This window comes from Cygnus atratus, chromosome 4 (assembly GCF_013377495.2).
Source record: "Cygnus atratus isolate AKBS03 ecotype Queensland, Australia chromosome 4, CAtr_DNAZoo_HiC_assembly, whole genome shotgun sequence".
Taxonomy (NCBI): Eukaryota; Metazoa; Chordata; class Aves; order Anseriformes; family Anatidae; genus Cygnus; species Cygnus atratus.
In genome coordinates, this window is record NC_066365.1 from 71541296 (window position 1) to 71563272 (window position 21977).

Here is a 21977-nt window from a genome sequence, read left to right on the forward strand (position 1 = left end):
CCAAGAACAGAGGCACAGGGGATGCTACTGGGCTGCTCTGAACCTGATGTCTTCATAGCTGAGGTGAATTTATGGTGAATCTGTGAAGTAATTTACAGCCCCATTTACCACAGACCAGATGCAGTTTCCCTTCGGCCCCAATTTTACTTAAAATAACGCACGTTACGCTTGAGCCTTGTGCTGGCTAAAGGCTGTAAGCTCTAGAGGCCGGGTTTCCTAGGGCTGACTGCTCACCAGCAGGCTGAACGCGAGGCGGCAGCACGCCCTGGCAGCCAGGAGGGTAAGTGGCGTTTTGGGGTGCATTAAACACTGCGTAGCCAGCCAGTCAGCAGAGGCGTTCTCCCCTTGTATTTAGCGTTGGGGCAGCCTCCCCTTGAATATTGCGGGCTGTTCTGGGCTCCGCAATATAAAAGGGACGGTAAGGGCCTCGAAAGCATCCAGAGGAGGGCGACAAAGCTGTAACGGGGCTGGAGGGCATGTCCTGCGAGGAGCAAGCTGAGAACTGCTTCACACCTACACGTGCCCAGGAAGCCTCCGCCTCTGGATCTGTTTGGTCACGGCCTGCAAACTGTTTGCCGCGAGGGGTCAGCATCAGTGCAGGAAGGCCACTTACTGAATCAGGCTCCTTCCTCTGGCACGGGCTCCAAAGAAAAGCTGGCCGAAGGACTTGGTGTCTGGTGTTTATTTGAAATAAACGTAAATAGCCGAAGGGTGAAACGACAGACCTGGGGCAACACCTGTAAACAACCTGTGCGGGGACGAGGAGAAATCAAAAGCACACGACTGGTCTCCTGTGTACAGAACACTACGGCACTACGTGGACGTGGGGAGGCGTTCACATTTCTTGTCTATCTATACACAAATATACAGCTCAGTTGATAATTTAATACATTATTTTTTTGCCAGACATACGAAAAGGTTTATTTTTCTCCTTTATACAGTGAGTGTTTGGAGAGATATAAGGCAACTCCCTTGTCAACGATTTCACCTCAGCACTTAAGAAAATCTAAACAGTCAAGTTTACAATAAAACAGCAGATTAGACGCAATTAATATTTTCAGTGAGAATCAATGTTAATGCAGCGTGTCTGAGACTAGAATCTGTCAGATGCTGTGTAGCTCTATGGTTTGGTTTTTTTGGCATAGTTGAGTGCAAACTTGTCAGCTTTTTATCTTATGGCAGCCTATTGCATCGCAGGGAAACGTAGCTTGCTTGCAACAGGATTTTATTTCTGCTAACACTGCAGGCAGTTCTTCTCTTTCTTTTTAATGCTTGCCAAAATAAATCAAACTCCAAAGCTGCTTAAAAATAAAACACACAAGCTGAGCTCCTCAAAGCATTTGCTGACTACATTATACGGACTGACTCTTCTGTAACTGCTATTTAGGACTGTGGGTTTTTTTACAATTTACCTTCCGAGGACTTCTTCCTCCTTGCCCATTGCAAAACGTGATTAATTAGCACGCGTAAAGGAAATAAAATTCTCCGGCTCTGGGGCCAAATAGTGTGGCAGACTCAGGAAGCACCTACTTGCTTTTCCCACTTCCTAGCCGGGTCAGAAAAATATCTGTGCGTGCACATAGCCCACTTCTCTCTTCCCCGCATACCTAGGAAGCTCTGGGGGAAAGCTCGAGGCTGCGTCAGGCAGGGACAGCCGGGATATCGATGCACATCCAGCAGAGAAAAGGCTGTAAAGGCCACGTCAGCTTTATCTCTGAGCCTGCCGCGCTCCAACCGGCTGTTGGCATCCTGGGCTGCGCCTGCACTAGCCAAATAGTCCTGCTCGTGGTCCAGGCTGCGCACGGATCCGTCAGTGAGGGCGGTTCTAGGTAGCGCTAAATGTTTCATCTAGTCTAGGAGCTAGGTCCGAGAGCAAACACAAAGGGCCACGCACTTAACTGATGCGTGAATTTCACATGCGGAACACTTACAAGAGACACCAACTTGAAGCACAAACACACAAACCCGACGACGTCTTCCTCTTCTTTTACACGTCTCATGTATATACGGATACAAACACAGCGTGCCGCCTGGGTCCTGCGGCTCTAACCAAACCCCATGCTACAGGCGGAACTCCAAAAGCAGCTCGGCCCCGGCGCCCTGCTCTGCTCGTGCAAGCGAAACTCCAGCACCCCACCAGGAGAGCAGAACGCTGGGGCCGGTACTGTTACCTGCAGGGGAGAGGGGTTCGTTTTCCCCTGGAAGCAAGTCGCTAAAGCGATTCTAATGCGTGTTGCCGCAGCTAGCACACGACTGCGTCGCTCACGCTTCAGAACTGTCGGTGGAACATTTGCCACAAGCAATACGCTCCGTCGTTCTCCACACAATACTCTCCTGGCTCAGGCTGATCAAAATTAAGACTCCCCTTTCGTTACCTTGTTGACACCATTCATCTTGCACCTCTCTTCCTCGTCCTCTCTAAGTTCTGTCTCTTTAGCGCAATGGTTGGCTCAAAATACAAGTGACCTACTTGCAGGAAGAGAAAGGGCATCGCAGCTCAGCCTTCCCTAACGAGTCCTGGGCATTTTGAACAGCCAGAATACCGAGATACTTGTTACATCGCCACTGCCTTGAGGAGGAAGGGAGGGAAGAGAAAGCCAAGGCTTCTGCAAACCCCCTTCCGTAATGATAAAGCCACGAAGAAATACACTGTCAATGCATCATCACGAGCAACTGATTATTTTCGCCTTCGCTGTGCATTCACAGGGCCAGAGCTATGCAGACACAAGGGAGAGTTGTAAATGTACAGCCCGACAGGGTTAGCACGAGTGGGGGGGACGCTCTGCAAACAAAACGAGGGCTCTGAATCTGCAGGGCTCTGTCAGGCTGTCCTAACCATGTCACCGACAAACGCGAGAAGCATGGAACGGGGTACAGAGAGAGGAGAGAGAAAGGCCATGTCTACAACGCTGTACATCGAAGCACATCCATCCCGCTGCTGTTTCCTACATTATTATCGAGTAGCTCTTTAAGGCAGAAGAGAGACATTCTGTGGATCTTGGTGCTATTGGCTCGTTGCACTCACATTGTTTCAGTGGCAGAGGACGAGGTACTTTTCTTCCTGAAGCGAGGTCTAAGGGTCCTAGGCGGTGCCTGCAGAGAGACCAAAGAAAGCATCATCGGCGTGTTAGGAAATGTCGTTTTCTTGCCTTAAAACTCACCTGTCCTTGTGGCACCTCTGCGGTAACGATCCTGTTTCAGGCACGAAGAAAGAGAGAGGCACATCTCGGCCCTGAAGCTCAATAATGAAGCACCAGCTGAGGACTAAACCCTTTCAGAAAACCTTTGTAGACCCTTACCCAAGTCAAACCAACACCTGCCCCTCTGGCACCTGGTTAAAGGCATGGCTAAAGCTCGCCAGTCACACAATGGTCCAAGCAGCCAGGGTAAATCGGTGCAAATTCCTGCAGCCACTGGATCCAGAGAGCAAAGCGCTGGTAGGAAGCCCGCTCTGGTGTTTCCCACCCACCTTGCTCCGTCCGGCCCCTCTGGGGGCACAGCTCCTCGGGGCACCGCGAAGCACAGAGGGCCCCCGAGGCGGAACACGCTGCGCCTCTCCTTCCCACCAGGCAGAGCGCTTTCCAAAGACCCGCTTCCTGCTGGGGAGGCTGCACAGGCCCGCTCCGCTGACATCGTTCTGGATGAGGACTGCTGCAATTGTGCCTTGCAGCCAGCTCTTGCGGAGGGCTTTAAAAATTGAGCAGCAGGCTCAAGCGTGGAGCTGCACAGACAGACTCCCAGGCCAACCTGCCCACGAGAGCCGCCGAACGCCCCAGAGAGGCCAGACCAACCCCGTGAAATTGGCTTACTCTGATGAGCCCCGTTCCCCAGACCGAACTGACTGAGACAGAAATTGGTTAGAAAAGAAAGCAAACAACAAAAATCATCGTTTGCATTGCATAATTCTCTCTGAAAAGCTTCGGCTTGCCCTGAGTCTTGTCAGATTCACAGAAAGAAATGGTTACCAGGTGCTGCAGAGGAGCACAGCTTCTCTGAAATTTTACCGCAAGCCCCCAGAAGAACCGGGGACCAGGCTGGGCTGGCTGTACCCAGCAAGGCACGGCCGGCAGAGCAGAGCTGAAGAAGGAAGCTGCTGTGTGCGGCAGTCAGGGATCCTGCCACAGCCACAGATCCACCCAGGCTCGGAGCTGCTGCCTCAGTCTCCATCTGTAAAGCAGGAGCCCTGCAACGCAGCCCGACAGCTCGAGCAGTACCTCCTGCAGCTTGGAAGAGGGCTTCTTTGGGAAGCCAGCCCGCTCTCACAGCAAAGCAGCCATCAGCTGCCCGGTAAATATCCTAAATCAGGAACGAGGCGCTCTGCCTCCTCTGGGAGGCCGCTTGGCAGCTGGGAGAGCAGCTCCCGTGGCTGCACCTTCTCACGGTAAGAGCAGAGCAGGGTCCTGCACCTGGAGCACAGCAACCCCATGGAGTGCTACAGGCGGGGGACGAGTGGCTGGAAAGCTGCCTGGTGGGAAGGGACCTGGGGGTATTGGTGGGCAGCCGGCTGAATGAGAGCCAGCAGTGTGCCCAGGTGGCCGAGAAGGCCAACGGCATCCTGGCCTGTATCAGGAATGGTGTGGTCAGCAGGAGCAGGGAGGTGCACGTCCCCCTGTGCTCGGCTCTGGTGAGGCCGCACCTCGAGTGCTGTGTTCAGCTTTGGGCCCCCCAGTACCAGAAGGACATCGAGGCCCTGGAGTGTGTCCAGAGCAGGGCTACGGAGCTGGTGAAGGGCCTGGGACACAAGTCCTGTGAGGAGCGGCTGAGGGAGCTGGGGGTGTTCGGTCTGGAGAAGAGGAGGCTCGGGGAGGCCTTATTGCTCTCTGCAGCTACCTGAAAGGAAGGTGTGGGGAGCTGGGGGTCGGCCTCTGCTCACAGGTAACCAGTGACAGGACTAGAGGGAATGGCCTCAAGTTGTGCCAGGGGAGGTTCAGGTTGGAAATGAGGAAGAAAAATCTCTTTACTGAAAGGGTCGTGAGGCATTGGGACAGGCGGCCCAGGGGAGTGGTTGAGTCACCACCCCCAGAGGTATTTACATGATGTGGTGCTTACGGACCTGGTTTCGTGGTAGACTTGGCAGTGCTGGGTTAACGGGTGGATCTGATCATCTTAGAGATCGTTTCCAACCTAAGTGATTCTCTGAGTCTACAACACCCCACCAGGAGGAGGTGTGCCTGCTAGCCAAACCACCCCAGGGGAGGGGGGGCCAGACCACCTTCCCCACGGTGGAGATCTCCTGGCTCAAATCCCAGCGCTACATCAGGGCTCCTGGCCGTGGCTCCGTTCCCCCCTGCCCAGGGCATTAACAAACCATATTTGTTAATACCAGGCCTGATTCAAAAGCTGTTGAAATCCTGAAGTCACTGGTTTTGGTGGGGTTGGCCAGGTGCATACTCAAGCAAGAGGGAGCAGGCTCTGAACTGGGAGCTCTCTGGCTGTGGGTGCTGGCAGTTCTCACCCCAAGTACCTTGTCTCAGGGACGAAAATAATAATTCCTCTACAGAGAGGAAAAATGAGTGGTTGATATCCACATCCTCTCACCAAAATACCTTCATATTATTACATGGTTTAGAGCTAGATCCAAGTTTTGCACTTCAAAATCTAACTCCGAAGCCTTGTGTAATTATTATTTCCACAGGTGTGGATTCAAGCTTCTATCAGGGAATCCAGACGTAGGAAATCGAGTGTTTCCCCAGCAAGACTCGCCCCTGAAAGACTGGACATGTATTGCTTTTGGACTCTCTTTTTAGACCAAAGAAAGATGTTCATTCAGACATTCAAAGAACTTCACAGAAGGAGGAACCTTGGCAGCAGGAAGTACCTCAAGGGGCTGATCCTTCTTTTTGGGCCTTTTGTTCATGGATGCGCAATGCAACAAATCGTTCTCCTCATCATCTGAGAACACAGAGCCTTTCGTTTCACAGTTTGCCTGCCGTGGCTTTTCATATTTATCGTTCACATCTATTTAACATGGCCGTTTATGGGCTAAACGTGAAGACAAAGGACGAGGAAGATCAGTGACGGTTTGATTCACGCCCCACCAAACCCCAGCTCACTGCAAAGCCATGCATCTTCCAGGGATTAATAGGGAAGTTCACACTTCACACTCCAGTAACAGCAGCTGTGGGGTTAGAAATCAAAACGACCTTGTTTGCAAAGGCATTATAAGCTCTACATGGACTATTTATGTGGAATTTAGGCTAGATTCACAGTCTGGTTTTCTGGAGGTTGAATCTAGGAAGAAATTTGGTTGTTTGGCTGAGGGATAAATGAAATAATTGATTTCTTGAATTGCTGATTCCATCCATCGTTCCTACAGGTACCGTTTCTAGAAGGAGTGTCCTCTGGAGGACACCAAGTGAGTGCCGAAGCCCTGCGGACAGCCTGGAGACAGCTCCCTGGGGTGCGGAAAGTGCAGCAGCCATAACTGACTGCAAGCTGGGAGAGCTCCAGCCAAGAGCCCAGGCTAAGATCCACTGAAGTTAACCAAAAACTTCAACGGGCATTGAAGGGGCTCTCAGTAGGTTGTGTTGTTACAAGACCAGTGGGGAAAAGTCCTCTCCTGTCACTAGAGCAAACCCTACAGACTGCTACCACTGATGGATCTGAAGGCAGAGTGCGGGACCATGACTACAGCTCACTAACACCTGTGTGGCTGTTCTTACCCTTGTGATTTACAACATGATCTTTGCGGGGCTGGTCATTCGGACGATGCATTTGCTGCCTCAAATCCAGGCAGCGAAAAAAGACGGTATTTTCAGCGGCCAGTCCAAAGCAAGAGCTATAAAAGGGACACCCAGCGCGACCAAGCTCCCCGCATCCCTGCGGGCAGTTTCTTCCCAGCAGGGCTGGAGCTGTCTTAGCTTAACTGACAGTCACACTTTTTTTTTTTTATTCTAAAATATGGCAGGAGTGGAAGTGTTCGGTGCTTAGACGACACGAATCACAATTGTTGGGTCTCTGACTAGACTGTTCTGCAAACATACATAGAAATGATGTTCTTCTTGTCTCATAGAAATAATGTACTTCTTGTCTCAGCCTCACTGCAAGACTCTGCTGGACCGAAGACTTCAGCAAAAGGGTTCTTAAATGTCTGATCGCTATTAATCTGTTCAGATCCTTAAAGCGCCACATAAATGAGTAACCAAAAAGCTCTTTCAGCCAGGTAATGGAGAGACGAGGGGAAGTGACCTGGCTGCAGCAGCACCGCGTTCACAAGCAGGTGACCGGGGCTCTCGCCAGTGCCAGATTCAAGTCTGAGAGCCTGTGAGATGAGATCTCCGCTCAGGGTACGGATGCTGCAGGAGAGCAGTGCACGCCGTCCTCTGGCTGCTGCCCCCCTGTCTCTTCCCCTGGATCACCACTCACGTGGGCTGGCTGGGATACACCGACACAGGTTCTCAGAAGAGCTGGAACTTGACTTTTATCCCAGCGGTACCGAAAATGCTGACAGTCACACTGCAGAGAGGCCTGGGATGATGCTGAATTTTTATTTTTTTCTGCATAGGACTGTAAGGATAATACTAAATGTTCTTCAAATCACTTGGCAAAACAGTCCAGGGACATTCTATTTCATTTCCAATTCTATCCTTCCACTTGGGAAGTGAGATATCCAGGAGAAGCCTAGCTTAGGTCTTCTTGGGTGCAGGAGATGGCCCTCGGTGCCTCCGTACGCCAAGGACAAAAGGAGTCAAGCTTGTTTTAAAAGCTGTTTGTTCAGAGCTTGGACACAGCCTGAACCAAGCATGCCCAAATCTGCAGCCTGTAGGCCAAGCGCTGCCCTGACACCAGTTCATGTCTCACCTCCCCAGAGGTCCCTCAGATACAGACTGCAGGCTGGACTTCGGGCAGGTTGGTGCCAAAAATGGGTCGGGACTTCTTTAAAGTGCCTCCCTGAGGCACTCCCAACACCCACCCAGCCCTGTGCCGCTGTGGGGAGAAAAGGGATTTCCCTGGGGAAAAGGGAACAGGCCAGAGGATGCTGGAGAACCAGAAGCAGAGCTTCCCTGTGGAGACACCAGCCGCTGAAGCAGGAGCACAGAGGATCTGGCAGAGGTGCTCTGCGGCCTTTCTCCTGCTGTCAGCTGCTCCGCTGCCGAAGGAGAGAGAGGGAAGCGTCGCCCTGATAACGCTCCCGGGAGCCCCATGCTTTCCAGCCTACACTGCTTTCCCCATTATTTTTTTCTCCTGAACTGGGTGCTGGGTCACAAAGACGTCCAGGAAGCGCTGCCAGCTGTGTTGTGCCTCCACGAGCAGCAGGGCAGATGCACAGCGCTCCCGTGGGCTCCTCCACTCTCCCCAGCACCCCGAGCATCACGTCCCTGGCCTGGAGCTGTTCTTTGAAGCCTGGGGGAGAGCTCAGTCCCCAGGCTGGCACACGCTGCTTTGACCCCACAGCAGAGAGGTTCCCAAAGTCCCCTGGAAGCTGGGCAGAGGCCCTCTTCTCCCCTGCTCCATGTCATTGGGAATGAGGCACCAAAAAACACCCACGTGGGAACCAGTTTTGCTTCAGCCTCACTGACCTGGAAGAGTGAAAGCTTCTGAGCACTGGTGGGAGCAGATCTTGAGTGCAGACATCCCCCGGGAGGTGCGGGGAGAAGGGAGGATCCCCTGCCCGTCCTGGCTCAGGACATCACTACTGCAGGAATCCCTACCTCGTACTGAGCTGGGGAGCCAGACTTTGTCCCGTGGTTGTGGGAGCATCGCGCTGCTGTGGGATGGGAGCAACTCGTCTCAGAAGAGCTGCGGAGCAGGGGCCAGCTCTGATGTTGGTTTTCTGCAAATGGGGCAATTACAGGATGAAAACTAACTGCTACACCAAGAGTGAGTCCTCTGCAGGAGAAGACGGGAGTAAGGCAGGGAATGAACCAGAATACCGAGCAGATGTGAGGAATTACGGGGGAAGGAGGCTAACAGTGAACAGATGGGGTCTGGGCCACCGAGGTTTGGCTCTGGAGAAGGGGCAGATCAAAGAGCAAAACGCTGTCAGGGCTGGCACAAGCTTTCGAGGGCAACGCCTGGCCTCGAGTCAGCTCCTGGGTGTTTCTAAGAGCTGTCTCCAGGATCTGAGGCTTTGGGGCCTCAGGCCACCATCAGACGTCCCCAAAGTGGCCGAGCCAGCAGCGTGTGCTGCTCCAGGCACTGCTTCACAGCCAGGAGGGGGCTGTGTAAGTCCGAGGGCCTACCCTGGCTCTGTCGCCTTCAGGAGGCTCTCACTGCCCACCTCAGAGCCCAGTACCTTTGGGGTGCCTTCACCTCCCACATTTCTGCCTCCACACCCCTGCGGGGAGGAGCAGAATCCTTGCAGAGATGGGAAAACCGCTGCTGTCCCAGGCTGAAGCTGCTGCTGCCTCCTGCAAACATGTCTTTTCGGCATCCAGACCAGATTATACTCCTCTCCTCTCTAAGGCAAGGCAAAACCTGACCGTATACAGTCTAAAGAGCCCTTAATTCCAGGTCCTATCACCCTATCCTAATTCCTTCCACGGGAACTCATATAATATAACCAACATGTTGGGCGGGAAGTCCTGAAGTTGGGCATATTGCAAGTTGGAGTAGGTGCCTGAGCATTTTGCAGAGGTGGGATCAAAGCTATTGAATGCACCACAGGGAACAACCCCACATGGGCAAGGAAACGCAGGGCCAGATCTTCGTCATCTTTACTGTCGGTGATTCTACACGGGCTGAAAAATCTCCCTGGCAAAACCCTTCCAGCACAACATAATGATTCTGGAGCAGGCTGCTCTGCCAGCACTTGCTCTGTTATTGACTAGGCTCTGACCGGTGCTGCCGTGTGGATACAGATCGACTCCTGTGGGTTTACACGAGTGTAACAGAGGTCAGGGCCTTGCCCACTAGCTCCAGATGAGCAAAGGACTTCGATAAATAAATATCTGGACACTGAAATGTTTGGACACGGAAATACAGTGGGAATCCGGCTCCCCAATGCTTTTGAGAGGTGGACCCCCTTTATTTCCCTAGGTAATACTTCTTGCTCCCATCACTGTAAGTCCTCGGGGCGCTCGGACAAGCCACAGCCACTACACCAGCAGGAACAAGGTGGTGTATTATTGTAAAGGAAGACGAAGTCACTCCAAAGCTAAGCCTTTCTGGGGGATCCTTCATGTAAGGAGCTTTGCACAGCACTTAGTAAGAGCAAGAGAGCGGATATTTATTGTACACTGGTGATCAGCTTCGTTTCCCTGAAACAAAGACAAATTTGCCATCATTTCCAAAAGACATTGACCCAAGGCACGTCCTTCCCCAACACTTTTCATTGCCAAACCAAGGAATTAGAAGCAGCCAACTCGACCAGCCACAAAACAGGGGCAGACAGGAGCTCAACTTTCCGAAGCTGAAGTCAAGCGCAACCAAAGCAAACCAGTCCAATCGCATCGTCAACAAAGTCACCGGTTAACGAAAACACATCCCACAAGTGATTAGGTTGTTAAGTGCTAGGCTATTCCAAACAGCTCAGAAGAAAACCCATGCGATCTGTAACACTTACAGCAGAGTCCCATCATATTTACATAGAGAAAAGGAAAGAATAAACTGTTAGGGGAAAGCATTTGGGTGTAGAAGGGGAAGGAACATTGGTTCAGAGCACAGAAATCTTCACCTTTGCTTTCATAACATCTGTGGTTGAACTGGAGGTTCTTAAACAGCCATGAATGTTTGAACTTGGCTTGGTTGCTAAAATGCAAATGTACTTGAAGAGCCTACTGATTTTGTATGGAAATGTTTCCCGCCCTGAAATTACTAACATAAATATTAAAATATTTTTAAACACCGGAGAAACTCCCAAACTGCCATTCGGAGGTACTGGTGCAAATTGACACAAATCACGCCTGTAAAAAATTGATTCAGCATTTAAACAGGAAAGTCTGAGGAATAAAATGGCTGGAGCAACAGAAAGCAGTTGTTTGGTCTTTAAGCTCAGTGAAAGAAAGGTTACAAAAAATCTGTAAATCCCCAGCGCGAGAGCTGGAAGCAGAACTAGCTACGAACAAGAATGAACTCACCCAGACCATTTAAATGGTTTCGTTCAGGGACACACAAACAGCTCCCCTGGTGAAAAGCCGATTTGTTTTTAAGAACAGCAGCACACCACGAAGAAGGGGCTGGACACATCTGCTACAGCAGTAAGGTGGTTGGTTTAAAACACGAGTAAGTGAACGTCCTACGGTACAGCTGGCCGTGTGCGCTCTGTCACCTTGCCTGCAGGGTGACAGCGCAGGAGAAGATCCCACGTTATTTTACTGGGAAAGCTCCAGAGCTGGCTTTCTGCTGCAACACCTTGTGTAGGGCTGGCAACACCTAGGCCAGGCTGGCTGGCTGTAGGGTTGAAGGTGTGCGTTACGGTCTTGGTGGCTGATACGGAGCACAGCCCTGCGGTGCACGTCCACAAAATACTCCCGTTGTTCACCTCTGAAGACCCTGCACGTTTCTTACAACGCCTGAGGCACCTGATCAGCATTCCAGTATTAAATCCCCCCTCGGATACATGCAGCCACAGTTTTCCCGATATACAATGGATTATAAATATCTTTACCCTCTACAAAGACTAAAATCGTTCCCCCCTCTCAGCCATGCCAAGGAAGCTCTCCCCAGCAGCACCTGAGTTAGTTGCGATCACAGCACTGACTGGAAAACTCGTTATTTCTTAAACGCAAGGCCCAAGCAGGCTTGTTTGGCGTTGCCCAGCACTTAAGCATTCACCGGGCACTGCCAAAAGACAGACAGACATCCCTGGAGATTTTCACCCTGTCCTTCCCGAAGGGGAAAGCAAGCACTCATGGAATTGCCTTGCTGTTCCTGAGGGCTGCGGGTTGGCTTTCCACAGGCCTTGGACATAGAAGGGATTCGTCAGAAACGTGGGTAAAGGCTTCTTGGCAGGAGCTTGGAACAAGGTTTTCGAACAAGGCGCTGAACAAGAGCAAGAGGTGCTGATACAGAAGCTGTCAAGAAGATGTGGGAGGATGCCCAGAGGAACACGCTTGTGTTTCGTGAAGGTACCAGAGCAGATGAAGGTCCTGAGCTGTGTCGATATCTTGCCACGTGCAGACCAGCTGTGGTGAGCCGGCTGGGCAGGGAAAAGCTCCTCTTTGGTGAAGCAAACAGCTTCAGCAGCAGAGGAGCCCACCGTGACAGGGACAGATCTGTTCCCATACCTCGTGCCGCACTCAGCCTCGTCTCCAGCCGCTGCACGGCACCCGGGGGCCACAGCTTCAGGACACAGCCGGGCTTTGGCCCAAGCTCTTGTTAACGCGTCGGTGCCTCTCTCGGGATATTACCTAGGAGCTGGGTGGGCAGGCTTCTGTGCTCTCTTAAGAGCTGTGGGGTTTTTGTGAGTCAGACAGCAAGAGAAACAATCCCGTTCCACCTGCAAGAGCACTGAGGGAACTGCTCCTGCCAAGAAGGCCGCCTGACGGCCCTACGACAGCCTCTAATATCCTGCTTGATGTAAGGCTTGACTATCTGCCCGCTTAGATTATAAACTCTTTGGCAACGAGCACTTGTAACGTTTGTGTCCTGAAAGTGGCCACACAAAGGTTTGAACCAAGGGAAGATCCGAGCCAACAGTGCAGAACGATTCGGTCCTGGCTAGGCAAACGTGGCTTCTTTCTTCACCTTCCTTCTTTTCGGCTTTGAGAAAAAACGTTCACATTACGTAGCCAGGGACCCGTCCCCGAGCGACCAAAGCTGCCCTGACAAAGGAGCACTGGCGATGGCAGGCCTTTGTCTGAGCGCATTAATGCTTCCATCGCCTTGGAGACAGAGAGCGGGCAGCCCGTGCAGGCAGAACGAACCCTCGGAGATGGAGCCTCGGCGTACTGCTATTGACACGGCCTGAGCGACTGCATTATGTCAAGGAAGAAAAACAAAGGCAGGCCAATCTGAGCGACAGAGCACTCAATTTAAACCAGACCAACATGACTTTGGGCCCAATTCGTAAACACACTGGGCTAACTACCGCTGTAGCATCATTGAATGACTTCCCTGAGATTAATTCGTGCCGATGAAGCACTTAGGGATTCAACGATTCTTTTATAAATACCCCTTAAAGAGGCAAATCCATAAAATCGGTTTAGGCTCAAATTAGAAGGGTGCTACTAAAAATGTACCACGAATCCAGGTGTTTCAGGTTTGTGTAAACAGATGCAGCTTTAAACGGGCTTCGTTCTCCTGCACAGTGGCACACTCAATGTGCTAGCGCAAAGAGTTGGAAAAGGAGAACAGGGAGGGTGACGAAGCAGGCGCAGGGCTCGGTTCGCCACCTACACGGTGTGCAAGGAGACGGAGGGTCGGGCTGGGATCGCCAAACATCACTGCTGCACGATGCTGCGTGGCACAGCCGGCTGCCCTGGGAGTGACACTGCCTTTTCACAGACAGCAGCGGCTGCAGCACGGTGGCAGCGCCGCGATCCTTCAGTCCCCGGGGCTGACTTCAGGCCCCGGCCTGCCCGCAGCGTGCACAGTAAACAAGAAGCACATGAGCTGGGGTGCGCAGGAATTACCAAAGTCTGTTTCCACCAACAAGACGCTGCCCGTCTGGGTTTCTTCTTCCTTCCCGGACAATGTGCTTGGCAGCCCCATCCTCCGGCATGCCCACGGCAGAGGCCTCCCTCTCCTTTCATCTGCCGCGGGGACAGAACGCAGAGGGGCTGTGGCTCGGCTCTTCGCAGCCTCGCTGGCTGCCACAGTGCTGAGAAGACCACCAGCAGCCGAGCTGCCTGCTACGCCCCTAAGTTTATAAACGTGAGCAGTGCTGGGGACAGCGGGACGTTTTACAAAAACATCTCTAGCACAAACCGAAGCAGGGAGAGTCCGTTCAAGTGTATTTCATCATACCAGGGTCTGCTTCTAGGCTTTGCCATTTGTCCTGCCTGCCCCAAACACAAATGTCCTGCCAATAACGCAGGAACGTGTGCCAAGCCTTCAGGAACAGAGCACGACAGGGCTGGGGCCGAGGGAGGGATGCTCTTGCTGAGTTCCCCGTGGTTTTGCAGTAGCCTGACTGGTGATATGAGGTGGGGGAGTGACACCGGTGCAGCGAGGACAGCGGCACAGCCTCCAGAAGAGAAAGGAGGGAGGGTTTTCTCCAGGGAAACGCTCCCTTGGGTACCCCGGGTCAGTAAGGTGAGCAGCACCGCAGTATTGCCATCAGCACACACACGGCTCACAAAGGGGCTCGCAGCCTGGCCTTCCCCTCGCTCACTCCCTGGTGTTAGGACACGCGGTGAGTAGGGGCGGCAGGAGCAAGCCAGGCTGGGGAACGCGGCCATGCCCAGAAGGGACGCGTGGGTATCGGGGCGCAGGAAATCCGGCACTCACCTCTGAGGAGTCGGCACACCGAGCAACACGTGCACACTGAAAGAGGAGCTGAGCGTTAGGCACTCACCCAGGGAAGCTACCGCCTCTCAGAAAACGCTTAGCGTGGCTTCCTCTGCTGGAAAGTCCCGAGGTGGACTCCAGGGCTCCTGTCTGTGTGGAGACGATCGTTTCTCTTCGCCAGCACAAAGCTCGGGGCTCACCTGAGGCCGTGCTAACGGGTGCTGAGGCTGGCACTGCGTACCCAGGCCCTGCTCTCACATCACGAAACAGAAATAACTCCTGGCTAGAGGGGACCGGGAGCGTGGAGAAGCAATGTATAAGGTTGCATGATGACAAACACAGGGTGCAGTCCTGGGGCTTGTATTGCTGCGTGCCTGGACGTTTTGTTCAGTGGGCTGAGGCAGGACATTTGCGCGCACTGGCGCAGTCACTCACGGCTTCTGAAGGAACCCAGAACCACAGAATCACTTAGGTTGGAAAAGACCTCTGAGATCATCTGGCCCAACCTTTAAAATACATTCCTAGATCCCTGACCTTCTTAAATCAGGGACACACCGAGGAGCTTTGCAGTGGAACTGCAGTAATGCAAGTAACAAGGGAGCTGCTCTGTGTCCTTCAGTGCGGGTGACTCACAGGTGTTGTAAATTTGTGACCTTTGCAGCTTCACCTTGTGGCTGGTTTCTGCCTCAGGAAGCAGCCTAGGAACCACGTCCAGTTTGAGCCTTCCGCTTTAATCCTCACAGCGACGTAAGTGATAAAAGCGGCTTTTGGAGAAAAAAGGTCTGAGTTTTGTGTGGTTTCTTTGGTCCCGATTATCCCGCACTGCACTGACAGCTCCCCCATAGTCCCACAGTTATTTTAAACCAGCCCAAGCCAGCACTGCTGCTGCAAGAAGTCCCGCTGCAGCCTCCACCTTCCCTGCCCCAGTGCTGATCTCTGCTGCTGTTCACAGGTCTGAGGACCTGTCCCAGGTCGAGAGCTGCCTGGAAGCAAGAAACAGCATTTAGTCTGAACCAAATCCCTGACTGGGGTCAGGGTATGCAAACAAGATTTTTATGTGTCCAAAGGAAAGGATGGTATGGGGCAGAAGCAAGCAGCTGGGTTGTATCATTTCAGCAGGTCTGCTGGCTCCTGCTGGCTTGATGCTGCCATGAAGGCTACGGCCTTTGTACAGAAGACAGGAGGATGGGCCAGCTCAAGGGATTTTTAGCGGATTTAGCTTCTGATTTTACATAGAGTCTGCTGATTTTTGATTTCTGTGGGTTTAGCTTCTGATTTTACATAGAAGGTAACCGATCTCAATTTTATGACAATTTATTTTCTGAGAGCTCGTACAACGTATGTATACAGGCTGTTCTCATATATCTTTCTAGAGTTTTTCTGGTGAGCGGAGACAGAGATATCCAGGAATATCCTGAGTACTGATATTCCCACACTTCTGCTCTGTCCTGCAAAGCCTTTAGAGCTTAAGTTGGACTTAAGCCCCGACTCTCCTGCACAGAGGAGTGTCAGAAAGCACACTGCATGTTTCTGCTTTGAGATCACCCCAGCTAAGGACGATCTCTGCCTGAGGTAAGCTTCAGCAGAAAGGGCACTCGGTCCGGGCAATACGGTGCCGTCGGAGGACGTGATACTCTGGCCCAGGCAGTGTCAGCTCTGGACACCGATGTCCCGTCAAGCAGTGCAAATGTGCTTGCTGGGGGATGTCCCCCTGACTGTCCCAAAATAAAGGCTGGCTTCAGTGCTCAGCCCACACTGGAGGTTTCAGCTGAGATCAGCAACCACCCCATATGTTTGCATCAGCTGTGGGACTGAGCTCTGTGGCCAGTATCCCACTCCTCAAGTCACAGCAGAAGGGAACAAGTTTTACCTGCACTGTCCGGGATGTCTCCAAGGCAGTAACGCAACGTTATGAAGTGCAAAAGCCCCCGCTGTTAATACAGACATCTGCATGTGGGTTGTAACTGGGCATTTGCCAGAAAAACAGCATTGCCTTGAAAAATATTCAGAAATGCTTTTCTGGAGCTCCCAGATCTCTATAATGACGAGTAGCCACACGACATTTACAGTTCCCAAACGAAAGGGGCAGTTCTGCCCGGAGGAGAAGCACGGGTTGGAACATGCATCGAGGCTAAAATACCACAGGCTACCATCGGGCTGCCAAGAGGCTAAATGGAGAAACGCTGAGCTAGGAGCAAAGTGAGGGCTCAGATAAAGAGGACAGGTGGTCGGCCCATTGCACGCAGGAGGGGCAACCCCCGTGTTTCCTTGGCGTGTGCTGAAGGAAGGTGCGTGTGTTTCACGCACGTGTTTCAAGGCACGGTGAAGCAGACGTTGCTCCTCGTGTCGTCTGCGTGTGGTTTTTGGCTGGGTGCAGGGAGGAGGAGGAGCGGGGTCTTTCTGTGGGATGGGTGTGAACATGGCTCAGCTGTCGGCACAAAAGGCAGCAGAGACGGCGGGTTCAGCTCGCCGAGCATCTCAGCGATTGCTCAAGCAACAGCACAGCTGCCTTCGGTGCCTGGCCAAGGGGTGGATGCAGCTACTGAAAAAGCAGCAAAAGGTACCGGGAAGGAAGAGCTAATTCTCCTTGTCTCAGCCTCTGGCATATTCTATGTCTTGACCTCACAAGACACTCTTCAGCGGGCAAAAATAAACCTTCGCTGTGTCTGCCCGTGGTCTTTGCTAACTGAATGCCAAGCTCTTCACACAGCGATTCCCTTCTGTCAAAAGGGAATTCAGAGGGTCACAAATCAATCTAACCAGCACCAGTCACGTTATAAAAAATCACAACAATGGAAATGAAACAAGCCGAGCAGTTATTTAATGCAGTCAGGGTATAGCATGGTCCTGCAGCCAGCTTTTGGCCAGAGCCAAAGCCCACCGGTGTCAGGAGGGTTTTCTCGGTGGGCTTGGAAGCACGCCCGAGAGATGTGAAAGCAGAACCCAAGCCCCTCCTGGTGCTCACTGTGGGAGCGGGTTTTCATACCAACAAACCTGAGTTTCAGCTGTCTCCTCTGTGCAGGGAAGGCAGCAGACCTCTCTCTATCCCCGTCTTTCCAAATCACTTTCCTTTAAATATCGCATCTGCTCTTAAAAAGTCATGCAACAGGACTGGAACTGAGTAACACCAAGTCCCACACCACATCCGGCTGTTTTTCCAGTGCTTAGGGTATAGGGATTCATCTAAACTGTAATCCTGACCTAGAGAGCCATCTCTTGTCTTCGCCACATCGTTTTAAGTGAGGCATGTACCAGTCGTTCAGTGGCAAAGCTGGCTTGAGGAGCTTCCCGTTCCTCACCACTTGGCTTCATACTACATCTCTCCAAAGGTGCCTTAACAGAGTTGTTTTGGAGCTCCCCTGTGAGGTTCATCAGCAAATTGGTCTGAGTTAAAAATAATCCCATAGAAACTGTAAAAGAAAGTATTTTTTTATTTGAATCAAACGCTGAATTAATTTACTGCGGGTCCCACAAGTCCCTGGCTTAACCAACAAGAAAAAATATAGACGTGTAAACAGAAAAGTGAACACTCAAGAAATCAAGAACAGCAACGCTAGGTCAGCTCAGAGCTCTGGTCAGGCCTGTCACTGCCAGCAGCTGGCAGCAGTGCGGGGCAGTGTATATAGGAGGGCACGCAGCAGCACTGCTTCCCCAGGACACTCTCCCAGCAGCCAGACTCCCAGCTCGGGGACTGCCACAGCCCGAGGCCAAGAGCAGTAGGGCAGCTCCCCAGCAGGACTTATTAGGAAAACCCAAGAGATGCCTGACAGCATGAGAAAATAACTCCTGACATTCCCAGGGCTGGCTGCCTTAGGAGCCCAGCTACACCATTTTCAGGATTTCTTCCCAAGCCTATAGCTCTTTACTACTGGATGGCTCGAGTGGCCTCAGCTGGCCTGCTGCATGGCCCGAGGGCAGCACTTCTTGTTCTCGTAAGGCTCCTGATCTCTCCTTGGCACTGCTGCCTCTCGTCCTGAGAAAATTAAGAGCCTGTGCTAGATGGAAAACAGATTCTTCAGCCTTTGTGCATCCCTGAGAGCCACAGGAGAGAAACAAAGGGTGTTTTCAGAAAAGTTACAAAAGCACCGCCGCAGGCAGTATGTGTATGTACTTCTTCATCAAAGCCTGCGACCCCTGCAGCAGTGAGTGATGCTCACACACGCTCCCAGGCGCGGAGATGCCAGTCTCAAAGTAAAAAGGGTTACAACTGCTACAGCGGTGCTTGGCTTTCCCATCTGCAAGGTTGGCTACGGCCTAGCAACGCCTCCTTCCTCGAGCAAACCCCACGTACATCGGCGCTTCTCAGCACATCCAGACAAAATAACACTTCGGGTTCCTGTCCCTGCTACTGATCCTTTGTAAACTCAGTGGCTTTGGGAGCTGCACTTGCAGAGGATTGTAGTGGGTTGGTAGGAATGGAGGGTGCAGGGAAATGGGTGAGTGCAGGAGCACCGGAATGAACAAATGGCAGAAGAAGGGCTATGGGCACGGCACCCAAATCATCAAGATCCCAGCACACCCACATGCAGTTTCTCAGATGCCTGGATTGGAAAATAAAGGCTAGAATAAAAGAAAACATAAAAAGGGACATTTTGGTTGTCTAGAAACTTCTCAGGAGGTAGTGACAAGACAGAGCACTGTTACTATGGCTGAGAAACCTCCTTGAGAAATGGGGATCGATCCACAGACAGCACTTTTTCACTGACCAGGTATTTTACAGGGTATATTCACTGAAGGAAGGCGTGCAGGAAAGCCGCATGAGAAATATTCTAAGGCATTGACCCTGAAATACATGAAAATCGTCCATCACACATGGCTTTCAGGATCTGCCCACGAGAATTACAATTTGTTCTGCTTTACAGACACACGGAAGGGCAAAGATATGCTCCAGCGTACTGCAATAAAGCAGGGTCTGAATTCAGGTCTCCTAGTGTGCAGACCCTTCCTCCTGAGCACAACTCTGCCCCTCTTGCATACGCAGGGCCTCTTTCTTCAAGACTCCCCTAAAAGCCTCCAGAAAGCAGGATTTCTACTGCAGGCAGCATCTGTGGTCCCAGCCGGGCTCTCTATTAACGTAAGCTGGTTTTATGCATCCCAGCTACTGCTGTCAGACCTTCCAAGGGCTGGTGGCTCCCAAGACCCTTTTCAAGAAAGCAGAGACCTTCAGCTGAGTCACCCTCGTGTCAAACAGGCTGGGGTATTTTTGCTGACTCTCTCTGATGTCAGACCGAGTAAGTCCCATTATCTCTAAGCCAGGAATATAAAGAAGTCTAAAGTTTCAGTGAGAAAACAAAATCCATCAAAAATCCATCTAAACCAACATGGAAGGTGAAGCAATAAGACCAGGTCTGGGCTTGGCGTACCTATAAAAGTGTTGGCTCACCCAGAATAGGGTCCTCAGGGCCTGAAACAGTCTGACTGAGAGTTCACACCCTTCCATACCCATACACAATAGTCGTGACTTTGAACAATTCTCCCCTCGAATCGTTCTGGCTACACACATAATTGTGCCCGTACAAAACAGGAGAGATCAGGACCTCTTCTTTCAATTAATCTGATTAAAAGTGACAGCAAAACTCTGGCCACAGTCTTCCACCCAGCACGATGCAGCCGCCCGTGGCTGAAATCACCGCCTGGAGATGCCTGGCTGTACTGGATGAGGGACCTCAGGGAGGTCACTAAGGGAGATGGGACAGAGAGAGGTCTCGGAAGATTTTGCAAATCTGTGTCAATGTCATTAAAAGAAGAATTAAAACCAAAATCTCAAATTTTTCAGATCAAAAAAAAACCTCTGATAAACACTACACTCTGTTTGAAAAGTCTACGAACAGATCGATTTTTCAGAGATCCACTTTGACATTTCCTCCTGCAGCACGGAAACCAGATCAAAATCAGAAAATTGTACGTGTTAAGAGCTGAGATTGCTGCCTGGAGAAAAAAAAAACAAAAACCTACAAAGACTGCTCTACACACCTGGAATTAAGGTAAGTAAATTATGCTTTAGTTGTGCCATTTTGTGTTATTTGTTTTGTGTTATTTTGCTCTAAATTATATGTGATTTGGTTTTAATCTTTATTTTTTGAGTAGAAGTTTTCTATTCTGTGTGAATACTTTACCTTCGGACTGATTACTACAAGTGAAAGCAAAATTTGCTACGTGCACACAAGACCCTACATAAATATAAAATGAAACCACTGCAAAGCTGCAATAAAATTAGCTGTTTCAGTTTACCTATAAAGAAAACGTATTCAACAGATGATGCTAAAAAACTGAAGAGAAGTCTATGAGCTATAATTCTCAGCATCTGTAAAGGGCTTGGAGGATACTTTTTAGGAAGGAAGAAAACCCCATTTCTAACACTTTCCAAAATTAAAGCAAACTAAAAGGGGTAGAAATCTACACAGGCTTGAAACACAGTGTATCTCTGCATGGGCTTCAACACACATACGCTGAAAGTTTTAAATTTCAAATTTACCAGCCCACATTTCAAAAACTATCAAGACACGCCTGCAACTTTCTTTGGTTTCTCACCCCAGCAGCCGAGTTGCATGATCTTTGGCAGTGTCTGCGAATTCCTGCTTGGGACAACACTCCACCTCTCAATTTTTTAGCAGAACTAATCTGCACAGTCATCCCCAATTAAATGTTTCGGATCTGGGCTCACTAAGATTTCTTTAACTGAGCTTGAAATAAATTTTCACAACCAAATCCTCAGGAACGGATTTGATTCCCACCATGCTGCTACTTCCCTTTGTTCTTTCAGAATCTGAAAACGAACCTTTGCTTTTCAGGGACACTTGCTTTCCATAACAGCGCATATGCAGACATCCTTCATATTAAAAATAGCTGTCAGACCTTGGCCTCTGTTTCTAGGAGTGCTTTGTACAGGTTTTATTTCTCAGTAGGCTTCATCAGTGATGAAGTTCTTGACCTAGAGCTGTTGAGGGACAGCTACTGTACAGTTCAGAAGAAGGAGTGGGACTAATTCAACCCAGATATCCATTACAACTTGCATTTATGTTTAGACAGCATAACAGAGAGAGGTTGTATCACCATATGGAGGCTCTGATGATAATAATGACCCTTGCCCACTACTGTGCATTCTTACCCCTGCTTTGGGCACTTCCATTAGCCCCTCTCTTTGAAAACCCACCGCTGCTTGCACTTCAGCTTTACAGCTCAAGTTGCAAAGACTGATGCTGGCCCCCTTGCGTGCTCACGTCCAGTCCTTGATACCAGCCAGGAATAGCAACCAGCAAACGATGATACTGTTCTCTCTTAAGTGTACAGTGTGCCTGTGTCCTGTGAGTTCTGGTATGTGCTGCCTGCGATGTCTGTTTCTATATATTGCTGCCAACGGCATGACTTCATTCAGCTGCGTGATATTCCAGACAACACACCACTGAAAATAACGCTGGCACTTACCTGAGCTGCCAGTGCCTTCCGATGCACTTCTGGATGGTTTTGGCTGGCTCTGTTTGCTACTTGTTCGTACAGTGACCGACGGAGGAACAGTGCTGCTGCTGTCTCCACGAATGGTCGAGAGATCCTGCATGCTAAAGCTCCTTAGTCTCTCGGACAAGGCTCCCTGTCCCTAGTTAAACAAGCAAGCAAATAACACACACAAAAATTAGATTAAACAGTGC

General features: G+C 50.9%; 1 protein-coding gene across 4 annotated transcripts in view; it reads right to left on the reverse strand.

The window, feature by feature from the left end:
* Positions 1-2647: 2647 nt before the first annotated feature.
* REEP1 (receptor accessory protein 1) overlaps positions 2648-21977 on the reverse strand; it is a 64683-nt gene continuing 45353 nt past the window's right edge. For 3 of the 4 annotated variants that reach the window (XM_035547475.2, XM_050710651.1, XM_050710650.1), the window contains 2 exons: positions 21757-21925; positions 2648-3093 (listed from right to left, as the gene is read on the reverse strand). In XM_035547475.2, the coding sequence (XP_035403368.1) occupies positions 3083-3093; positions 21757-21925 (180 nt within the window). In that variant the 3' untranslated portion in view covers positions 2648-3082. Of the gene's footprint in view, positions 3094-17892; positions 18892-21756; positions 21926-21977 lie in introns of those variants that run through there. The other variant, XM_035547473.2, reaches the window with a different exon arrangement.